Genomic DNA, 12,361 nt, shown 5'->3' with positions numbered 1-12,361 from the left:
TCTTTAAAATTAATAGTCAGGGATTATATCCTTCAATAAAGGACCAAATGTTCAATAATATGAATATTGCCATTTTTATTCGGATTTGGAACATTGCAACATCATTGCTAATTTTTAACGCTACCAACATTTTTCTTGTGGACTTTAATGGCCGCGTGTTTCTCCATGTCAGATTTCTACAACTTTCCACAAGCAACGCATTGGTATTTAAAATCGTAATTTTCGACCGCCTCTAGCCAACGCTTTAATTCAACAATGAGCCAATTTGGTCAAAAAGGCTATTTTCTAAATTTTGTTGGAATAGTTTTATTTTCTTCACTAGACGACATTTTTCTAAAACATTAAAAACTGTTGTGAATGTAACAGTTGTAAAACAGTTTTTGAAGATATTCCGGAATAAAAATCCTACATTTACTATTTTTATGTTAGCCTCATACAAATGCAGGCCGGTATAATGTCCAAGTCATTTAAACTACATATTATTAAAATACTTATTCGAGCTTATTGGACAAGTTCTTTTCAGTAATAGTACTAATTCCCTTAATCTTCTTGTCCAATAGACTCGAATAAGTATTGTAATAATATTTAAACCTACATTTATGAACACGAATCCGCGTATGCACTGCAAGTGATCTTTGTATTAGAAAATATTGAGAGGCACCAAGTTGAGGAAGCCATCACCTGTTTATGAACCTTAATGGAAGCGTTCATTCCTGCAAATGAAATCTATTTACGCATTTGTAATTAAATACCAATGCAAAACATCTTTTAACGTTACCGCTGAACTTTTCTAAATAAGATCATTACAATAACTTCGTTAACGGTGAATTGCGTATTCCATTCGTTGAAGCTTTGACTACCATATATTTTGGATATTCAAATATCTGGAATATTAAGGAAAAGTACTCTTCTTGTTGCAAAATGTAGTAAACTCTGGAAATTGGAAAAATTCCCTACATTTGTAGAAAAAATTAAAAATCTGTCCTTTTTTCGCTACAGATGTAATTTTAGGAAAAAATCCCTACAAAAAAGGATTTTTCCCTACACATGGCATCACTGACGACAATTATATATAATTTTTTCTGATTTAAATCGACATTTTTGATTAATTGGCGGCTAAATTTGAGTCGAGATGAGTCGACATATTCGGCGGCGGCGTCGACTGGCAAAAAATGGTCGGCGGCGACTGAAATCGGCGGCGCGACTCGGCGGCTTCATTCTCTGCTCCAGAGTCACTATCCATAGCTCCAAAGTCACTTTTAATACTGCCCTGCCAACATTTTTTGAATTTAGGGGCGCTACGTCGAAAACAGTCATATACGATATCCAAAACTCCTCGGAAAAGCGCCGTCACTATTGAGAAGTTGTACCACGCCAAGTTACTACAAAAAAGTATCGCATGAGTGCAATTATTACGTGCCTTTTTTTAATAAATTTAGAACGACGCCAATAAGAGCCCCTTCAAACAATCAGAGAAAGTGCATTTTAAGATAGTTGTAAAAGAATCATTGTGGTCAAGTAAAACACGATTGTTTAGATGTTTTTTTAATTTTATTAAACATTTATAAATTCTTTTAAATATAACATTTCTACAACTATCACATCACATTTAACATATTTTTATGCATTAATAAAATATTGACGTTGAGTTACAAGTTGCAAGTTACATGTTGTAGCATCTATCAGCCAGTGCTTTTATTCCCAATGGAGGCAGCGTGTCTGGAAAAATATTTGAAAAACTATCACTTTATTCCATTTGGAAAGTCAAAAATTGTTCACCAATATACCTTTCACAATTTTAAGCGAAATAACTATGTTTTCAGCACTTCATTATCGTTTTTATTTAAATAAATTATAAGAAGCTAGTTGTGCTTGGTGTTTCACAAAATATAAAATGGCTCTTGTAACAATAGTGATGGCAAAGTACTTTCATGCGAATAGTGATGGCAAAATACTATCACAGTTGGCGATTGTTGCAGTATCACTTACGAGTCTGTGGTAGCGATGAGGATGAAACGGAACTTTGAAATGCTGGCAGGGTAGATACCCAAGCCGTGGCGAACTAAAAAAGCAGACTACTCCTTTATCTAGGACATGTCCAAAACTGTGAAAAAGACAGCTGTGTTGAAAATCCTAGTCGAACGAAAGCATTCGTTACAGTGGCTGTTAAGTGATCAAATAACAGGTTGGCTGATAAGTCCCCGGTCTGACACATAGATGGCGTCGCTAGTATTATATGCATATTATTTTTAGATAGCACCAACCTTCAAATGATTCGTGTCAAAATTTTACGTCTGTAAGTCAATTAGTTTGTGAGATAGATCGTCTTTTGTGAACCAACTTTTGTTATTGTGAAAAAATGAAAAAAAAGGAATTTCGTGTTTTGATAAAATACTGTTTTCTGAAGGGAAAAAATACAGTGGAAGCAAAAACTTGGCTTGATAATGAGTTTCCGGACTCTGCCCCAAGGAAATCAACAATAATTAATTGGTATGCAAAATTCAAGCGTGGTGAAATGAGAACGGAGGACGGTGAACGCCCGAAAGAGGTGGTTACTGACGAAAACATCAAAAAAATCCACAAAATGATTTTGAATGACCGTAAAATGAAGTTGATCGAGATAGCAGAGGCCTTAAAGATATCAAAGGAACGTGTTGGTCATACCATTCATCAATATTTGGATATGCGGAAGCTCTGTGCAAAATGGGTGCCGCGCGAGCTCACATTTGACCAAAACAATGTGTTGATGATTCTGAGCTGTTAACTCGTAATACACCCGAGTTTTTCCGTCGATATGTGACAATGGATGAAACATGGCTCCATCACTACACTCCTGAGTCCAATCGACAGTCGGCTAAGTGGACAGCGACCGGTGAACCGTCTCCGAAGCGTAGAAAGACTCAAAAGTCCGCTGGCAAAGTAATGGCCTCTGTTTTTTGGGATGCGCATGGAATAATTTTTTATCGATTATCTTAAGAAGGGAAAAACCATCAACAGCGACTATTATATGGCGTTATTGGAGCGTTTGAAGGTCGCAATCGCGGCAAAACGGCCCTCGTTTATCCAGGACATCTCGAAAACAGAGTACTCGTTTATCCAGGACATCTCCAAAAATATGCAACACTGTCATCAGCTGTTTAAAAACAATCACAGAAAAGAAGTGAAATCTTATATTTTTTATGTATGAAATGCTCCAATTAGTAATAAATATTTACTGCTGCGATTATTTATGACACTATGCCACTTTGAATTTCATGTTTTTCGATAAATTAGTCACAATAATGTGCTATTGTGAATTGATGAAGCGTCACTTTATCAAAACACAATCTGGCAAGATCGGCGCGACTTGCACTGATGAGATGTTCTGGATAGAACACCAGTGCAATGATGTTCTGGATAGCCCATACAAATGTTGTATCCAGTGCAAAAAGAAAACAGCCCTTATGTTGAATAATAAAAACGAATTTTGACAAAAAAATGTGTTTTTCTTTCTTAGACCGGGGACTTATCAGCCAACCTGTTAGTAACAAATACTTAATGCTGTTGTTATTTATGACACTTTAATAGTTTTAATTTCATTTTATTCGACAAAGTAATCAAAATATAGAATGGAGTAAATGTTACGTTATGAAAATGCAATCCGACTCGTTCTGCATAGAACCTTGATAAAAAAGAGAGGTGTTTGTTTTATCATGGATAGAATACCAGTGCAACGATGTTCTGGATAGCTCATACAAATATTGCATCCTCTACTAACCGAACTCCCAGATTTGGCTTGCGGGTCTTTTGAAGGGGGGGAATCCGATCCGGTTGAAGTCTGGTACGCGATGTTAGTATGTGGCCTCTAACAATCATTAGTATGTGGCCTCTAATATAGCTCCATATAAACCGACCTTCAGATTTGAGTTTCGAAGCTTCCGATCCTTGAAATTTGGCTCTCTAATTACCGAAGAACCGACCAAGTACTGACGTGGTATTTAATCTGCCTCTTTTTGTCCAACATGGACTCCATGTGGACTACGCAATTCATGATGGAGGGTACATAAGATTCGTCTTGGCTTTTGGTTTTTATTGTAAGCCTATACACTTTTGTCTCCAGTGTTTCGTTAATGAAAACAATTTTTTTTTAATTTAAACTAAAATTAATATTTATTACTTATCTTTTACAAAGTACTGAATAACAATATTAACAGAATGAACAAATTGGGGGGGGGGGGGGGGGGGGGGGGGCGACAAGGAACTCAAACCTCCATAATATGCTAAGAAACATAACACATCCCTATTAAGTATTATAGATTCTGTTGATCTTTTTGAACATTTACAAATCGGGCAAAATGGGGGGACATGTACAAACGAGATGTTTGTCACCGTAAGCGTCATCAATACGTCCTACTGTGGGCCAAATTTTCGATTCCGGTTTGATGAATAGCTAAAAAGAAATTCAAAATCATAATCTTTCAATCATAACTCTTTGTGAAGTCATCCTAAACTTACAGCTGGGAATGCGGCCATTTCTCTACTATAAGGTCTATCCCATTTCTCCGATATGACCTGAGATTGTGTGTGAGGTGCCATTTTCAAAGGATTTACATTCCTGTCTAGTTTTCCAGCCTCAATTTGCGCAATTTCCTCTCTGATCGATATCAAAGCATCACAGAAACGATCCAATTCTTCTTTGTCTTCAGATTCTGTGGGTTCAATCATCAAAGTGCCACCCACGGGCCATGACATAGTGGGTGCATGGAAACCATAGTCCATCAGACGTTTGGCAATGTCGACAGCTTCAATATTGGCAGATTTCTTCAAGTCACGAATATCCAGAATAAATTCATGAGCCACCAAACCATTCTTGGGGTCTTTGTAGAGAGTTTTGTAATGTGTTTCCAAACGCTTGGACATGTAGTTGGCATTAAGGATGGCCACTTGTGTGGCTCGTTTAAGACCACGGCTACCCATGAGTTTAATATATGACCAGGAAATGGGTAAAATGGCTGAACTACCAAAGGGAGCAGCAGAAACAACACCAAAACTTTGATCCTCATTCTCCAAAGGACTAATTACTGGATGGCCAGGTAGATAAGGAGCTAAATGAGATTTGACACCAATGGGACCCATACCAGGACCACCACCACCATGAGGAATACAGAAGGTTTTGTGAAGATTCAAATGGGAGACATCACTGCCGTAATCACCAGGGCGACATAGACCCACTTGGGCATTCATATTTGCACCATCCAGATAAACCTGGCCACCAAATTTATGAATGATGTTGCAAATATCGCCAACAGTCTCCTCAAATACACCCATGGTCGAGGGATAGGTGATCATGAGACATGATAGATTTTTGGCATGTTCTTCAGCTTTGTCCTTCAGATGGGCCATATCAATGCTGCCATCGGATTGAATCTTAATGGCTTCAACTTTCATACCGGCCATTTGGGCAGAGGCAGGGTTGGTACCATGGGCAGATATGGGGATAAGGCATATGTTTCGGTGGCCCTCATTACGATTTTCGTGGTACGAACGAATTGCTCTCAATCCAGCATATTCACCCTGGGCACCAGAGTTTGGTTGGAAGGAAATCTTATCGTATCCGGTAATCTCACACAGATCATCTTCCAATTCCTTAAACATTTGGTGATATCCTTTGGCCTGCTCCACCGGAGCAAATGGATGTATCTCGGTGAAGTGACGGAAGGAACAGGGTATCATTTCTGTGGTGGCATTCAATTTCATGGTACATGAACCCAATGGAATCATCGAGTGTACCAAAGAGATATCCTTATTTTCCAATTTCTTCATATAACGCACCATGCGTGACTCACTGTGATAGGAACTGAATATGGGATGAGTCAAATAGGGTGATGTCCTATAGAATGGAGATTTCTCTATGGAATCATTGAGTATGTCATTGGCAGCCAAAACTTGATCCAAAGTTTGACATTTGAATATCCACAATAGGTCATTGATATCTTTGGGTCCTACCGTCTCGTCCAGAGCCACACCCACAGTTTCATCGGCAAAATAACGGAAATTGATTTGCTTCTCCTCGGCCCGTGTCTTGAGTTCCTGTAGAGTCATATTGGAGCCAAGTTTAATGTGCAGGGTATCAAAGAAATGTTTATGGAGAACATTATGACCAGCTCCTCGAAGACCGGCTTGCAAGGCCAGAGTAAAATGATGAATACGATTGGCTATGGCCTTAAGACCTTCAGGTCCATGATAGATGGCATACATGGCTGACATATTGGCCAAAAGGGCTTGAGCTGTACAAATATTACTGGTGGCCTTATCACGGCGAATATGTTGTTCTCTTGTTTGCAAAGCCAAGCGATAAGCGTCATTACCATCCATATCGCGAGTAACACCAATCATACGACCTGGCATTAGGCGCACCAAATTTTGTTTGCATGCAAAAAAGCCAGCATGGGGGCCACCATAACCCAGAGGAACACCCAAACGCTGTGAGGTGCCGACAGCAATGTCAGCTCCGAATTCAGCTGGGGGTCTTAACATTGTCAAAGCCAAAAGATCAGTTGCTACCACAACCAAAGTCTGTTAAAAACGATAAATCACAACGTAAGATTATTGGCCCAAAACTCTGTGAGTACTTGACTACTTACTCCATTTTTCTTTGCCTTTTCCGCAATACTCTCGAAATCTTTCACATCACCAAAAGTGTCGGGATATTGAAGCAGAATACCGGAAATATCTCGACTAGCCAAGTCAGCATCCTCGATAGGTCCGATTTGAACTTGTAAATCTAAAGCCTCTGCTCTAGTCTTTACCACAGACAATGTTTGAGGATGGGTTTTATTGGAGAGGTATATGGTCTTGCGTTTGTTGTGTCTGAAATAGAAGAAGAAGAAGAGTTGTAATAGAAGCGATGGTGTTTTGGAAAAGTCTGTTCTTTATTCTAGAAAAATCCTTGATCAATAAAAACCTACTTGGAAGTTAATTGTGACTAGCAAGAGAATTTGGGCAACACTGAATTCGACGGATGTGGATAAATAATCGTTAACTTAAAGACACTGGAGGGCAACAGCAGTCGTAATCTAAGATGCTGCTGTAGATGGAACATTGCTCTCTCCCTCGATCCACTCGTATTTCATTATATTCGGAGTACTAAACTACACATTAGAGAGGGCGAAAATGGAAACTGCATCGGGTCTTTTCGTATCCAGTCCAGTGTTGTACTGCGAGCCAGGCTACCAACAGTAATCAACTTCAGAAGCCTTATCGATATCCAGCAACTCGATCCACAACCATCGCGTCGTCATCACCCTAGATGAGCCCAATCAAATCATCTCGGAATCAGAGGTTGATCCTTAAATGTCGGTAACTTTCAAAACTTTTCTTTACAATTTATCAACTCTCTATGGTACTTCTGATTCACAGAATTCGATATATATAAAGAGATGTTTAAATCGAAAATTTGGCCAAACAAATAGTTATCTAGAGACACCAAATCGATCCTGTCGGTGATATGACATCCAGCTATTTGAATATCTATCTATCATTTCTAAAATTTCCAACGTTGGATGAATACCCGAAATGTGGCGGATATGTTGGCTAAGGAAGGTGTTCGCGGCAGGGATAACATTTAAAGAGGCGGATGTGCTAAGGAAGATGTTCAAGCCAGGGATAACATTGTTACGGACGTTTTTTCCTCCGCTATCTTTTTATACTTATGGAGACAATGACAAGTACGATGATTTATGGAAAAGACGATGGTCTTCCTCTGCGGGTTACGAGCGAACCAAACCGATATGGAACGACAAGAGTAGTAGAAACTTTATTTTTAGAATGTCTAGTCTGTAAGGAATGTATTCCATAGACTGAGTAAATAAATAAATAAAAAACTTTCGATTTCTAATGGCGACCCATAGGGAGGATTTGAGGCCGTTAATGAGCATCATAACAGGACACAACACACTGGGGAAGCACATGGTAAGAATTGACTTAATAACTGATGATATTTGTCGATGGTGCCTGGATCCGGAGGCTACAGAAGTCTCTTAATATCTTCTGCGTCAATGTCCGGCATAAACTTTTAGAAAAAACAATATACTGGGTTCCTTTTCCTTTCAGGATATTACGTATGTCCGGGACTGTAATCTGAAGGACGTACTTGCCTTTATCAAGGCTTCTGGTTGGGAAACCTAGAAACCTGTTGAAGACGCAAATGAGATGGATTGATCCTGGCGGAGGATGATAGATAATGGAGAGGAAAGGAAAAAAACTATGAGGAATCACAATGGATTCCTCATAGTTTTTTTCATCTTCCTGGTTTCATCCTCTGTAACCTAACCTAACCTAAGGATGAAAACCTAAAATGGGGTCAATCGAATAGACTCAGCTCAATGACAAGGTACCTCTTTTTAATAAGCCGAGTCCGAACGGTGTTCCACATTGCAGTGAAACCACTTAGAGAAGCTTTGAAACATTTGGAAATGCCTTACTGAGGTTGGATAATCCACCGCTGAAAAAGTTTTGGTGTTTGGTCGAAATTGAGTTTCAACCCACGACCCTGTGTATGCAAGGCGGGCATGCTAACCATTACATCAAAGTGGCTTCCTATTTCACTGATAGAAATATGAGAATATCCGCCCCCCAAATCCTTACTACAAGGACAGTAGAAGTAAATAGGCAATTGAATGTCAGAGTCGATGGCTTAACGATTCCGACCTCAAACTACCCCCAAATTTCTAGGAGCAGAAGCTACAAAGTTAGTCCTGTTCTCGGAGTTCGACTACCGTCCAAAGCATTGTAGGAAAGAGACCTAGCCCCAACTAAGATCAGACAAGTGCAGGCGTTATCCGCCACCAAATCCTCAGCTACACTATTCACTACATGGACAGTAGAAGTACATAGGCAGTTGAATGTCAGAGTCGATGGCTTAACGATTCCGACATCAAACTACCCCCAAATTTCTCAGAGGAGAAGCCCCAACTAAGATCAGGCAAGTGCAGGCGTCATCCGCCACCAAATCCATAGCTACACTATTCAGTACAGGGACAGCAGACATACACAGGCAATTGAATGTAAGATCCAGTGGCTTAACGATTCCGACATCAAACTACCCCCAAATTTCTCGGAGGAGAAGCTACAAGGTTAATCCGGTTCTTGGAGTTCGACCACCGTCCAAAGTATCGGTGGAAAGAGACCGCCACCAAATCCTTAACTACACTATTCACTACATGGACAGCAGACATACACAGGCAATTGAATGTCAGAGCCAGTGGCTTAACGATTCCGATGGCTTAACCATATTGTCCACCCTATCGCGAACTATATTTACGAGGGAATAAAAATAGCATCGAACTCGAAACGGTCGCGGTATAAAGAAAAATATTTGGCTTTGTATGTTTATAAAAATAACTGCTACTCCTACTCACCGTGTACACAAGCACATGGCTTCAGCGGCCGATGTGCCTTCATCCAAAAGCGAGGCATTAGCCACATCAAGGCCAGTCATCTCCGATACCAGAGTTTGATAATTCAATAATGATTCCAAACGTCCTTGAGCAATTTCCGGTTGATATGGAGTATATTGCGTTGTCCAACCGGGATTCTCAAAGATATTGCGAGCGATAGTATGTGGTACATGGCAATTGTGATAACCCATACCAATGTAAGAGCGCCAAATTTCATTCTTTTTCGCAATATCTCTAATCCGGACAATCAACTCATGTTCATCTGAAATACAGAAAGGAATTTTTTTTTAGTTAGTCTAGTCTAAACAAACAACACACATTTTCAAAAATATAATGTAACTGCTAGACAATGGAAATATCAAAAACACGATTTGCAAACTTAAACAAAAATCTTCACGTTCTGTCATCATTATCAAAATTACGCGATGAGAATCGAGCATATTATCAGTTTCTATTGGCAATTGACAACATGGTGGGCCTGACTTAAACTTTTTGAACTCTTCGCTGGCTTATCACATACTAAGGTCCATATGTTATCACAAACGACGACAATATTTCGTATTGGGGGGTCTTGAAAAAGAAACGCCACCAAGACATTAAATACATCATGCCACCACCATCATCATCTTCAATATTGAGATATGCATGTGACTGGAAATTCTAATGACTCAATAATACCTAATACCTGTGGGTCAGGGAAGATGAAGATTATAGCGTGATTTTATGCAGAATCTAGCTAAGGGATCACCTAAAAGGTACGATGCCATGTTACGATATTCGGAATTTAATATGGCAAAATGGTCGTTTGGACGATATCCTAAAACATATGACCTTAAAATTATCTCTAACAAGAAGTTCAAATTGATTATTTGGATTTAAAGGTTGAGTTACATATCATGCGTTACTCCGTGCGTTGATGGATGGGTTGGTATTTTTCAGTTTGAAGCGCTCTAACAAAACTATTGCTTTCAAAGAGAAGATTCAACTCTTCAATCAACGGACGCATTAACGCATAGTATGTAACTCAACCTTAAGTCCCAGAGTATCTAGATTTTTTCATTATAAGAAAAAACTCCTACGATTTGCGAGTCCGAATGTCGGAATATTGGGGATTAAGCTCCTCTTATTCCTCTCTCTCATTAGCATTTTTAGTGTGTAAATATAACCATAGCGATTGGCGAACACTTGTTTATGTATATTTCTTATGGGAAGCCCAAAATCCGCGACGGAATACCGTGACGGTTAGCGGAGCGTCGCCAAATTAAAATCTTTTTATCATACTCACTCAAAGGTTTATCCAAATTTAAGTCACGATTTAATTGTATCGATTTGGGGATAGCTTTTTCGGTCAGTTCAGCCAGGGACTGGAATATAGTAAATAGATTTTTTTTGTTTTCAAAACCATAAGGATTTTTTTTTAAATTCCCATTTGAATCTAGCTTACCTTATAGCCTAAGGTATCCAACATGGAGACTACATCCGTTTTACGTGGACCTATGTGGCGACTGGGAAAATCTGATTTTGTGGGAAATAAAACTCCATCCACATTTGTAGTGGTGGCCAAACAACGGAAGGTAACTTTTTTCCATGTACCCAAGGCGTTGGGTACATTACGAGTACATTGGATGGATAGACGATACATTTTCCTCACCACACTATATTATCGTTTGCAAAACGTTTTCTAAAGCCGTATTTTCTTTTAATTGTTTTCTTTTCCTCAAACACGCGAATTAGGCTAAACCTGGCGAACTGTTCCCCTTGAGAGTCCGATAATGACTGAATTCATTGACTATTGACTACGACTGATGTCTAAAAGTAATAATGCTAATTGTCTTATCAGTAACCTAAGAGCGTACATCGGTCCTCTTATCGCTTAAGCCATCGTAAAATCTCAACTAAACTCGAAGCTTGTATGACGCCTTAAGTCTACGATTTACTATTCTACAAGACAAAATATTACCTGCCATCATTTTTGCAAATTAAATAATTTTATAAAATTTCCACAGAATGTGAAATTATTTACCTGAATCCTTTATATTTTCCTTGAATTTCTCGGTATTTTATATTTAAAGAATCTCCTAATTAAGGCTAAAGCAGGTAAACACAGTTTTAGAAGAATTGATGTTATTATAACGGTTTCGAATTTAATTTTCTGGCTAAACCTTAGTGAGAGGGAGAGAGATTAAAAAATTTGAATGACCTTCCCGTGTATGTGAGAGAGTGAATGTAAATATTAGAAAAATAATAATCGTGAACACATTTTATACATAGAGAGAAATTTATTTATAATTCGGTAAAGGTTTTGGTAAAATTTCAATTTTTGATGTGGGGTTAATTGAAAGATTAGTACAGTAATCCCTCGATTTACGTCGTGATTAATTGCGGAATTAATCGAAACGACGTAAACTGAATTAAACCTTAATCATACTTATTCCTAAGTCAATTTAATTATGTATGTATGTGCGTGTAAATAATAAAAAAACTTCAAAAATAAAGGTAATTCAGTCTTTTATTCATAAAATATAAATAAATATATATACAAAAGACAAACATATAACAGATTGGCTGATAAGTCCCCGGTCTGACATATAGATGGCGTCGCTAGTATTAAACGCATATTATTTTTATATAGTACCAACCTTTAAATGATTCGTGTCAAAATTTGACGTCTGTAAGTCAATTAGTTTGTGGGATGGAGCGTCTTTTGTGAAGCAACTTTTGTTATTGTAAAAAAAAAAATTGAAAAAAAGGAATTTCGCGTTTTGATAAAATACTGTTTTCTGAAAGGGAAAAAATACGGTGGAAGCAAATACTTGGCTTGATAATGAGTTTCCGGACTCTGCCCCAGGGAAATCAACCCTAATTGATTGGTATGCAAAATTCCAGCGTGGTGAAATGAGCACGGAGGACGGTGAACGCAGTGG

The 12,361-nt window shown here is 38.5% G+C and overlaps 1 protein-coding gene across 1 annotated transcript; it reads right to left on the bottom strand.

Moving 5' to 3' along the window:
* Positions 1-4,119: 4,119 nt before the first annotated feature.
* On the bottom strand, positions 4,120-11,224 carry LOC142242958 (glycine dehydrogenase (decarboxylating), mitochondrial). The gene is made up of 6 exons (XM_075314426.1): positions 10,882-11,224; positions 10,723-10,801; positions 9,399-9,699; positions 6,624-6,849; positions 4,495-6,555; positions 4,120-4,429 (listed from the first exon to the last, which is right to left on the bottom strand). Exons 1-6 carry the CDS (start codon positions 11,077-11,079, stop codon positions 4,319-4,321), a joined length of 2,976 nt encoding a protein of 991 aa, XP_075170541.1. The 5' UTR covers positions 11,080-11,224; the 3' UTR covers positions 4,120-4,318.
* Between the last annotated feature and the right edge of the window lie 1,137 nt (positions 11,225-12,361).

Source organism: Haematobia irritans, chromosome 1 (genome assembly GCF_050003625.1).
Source record: "Haematobia irritans isolate KBUSLIRL chromosome 1, ASM5000362v1, whole genome shotgun sequence".
NCBI lineage: Eukaryota > Metazoa > Arthropoda > Insecta > Diptera > Muscidae > Haematobia > Haematobia irritans.
Note: the sequence above shows the minus strand (reverse complement) of the source record. Positions and strands in the feature narration are given on the sequence as shown.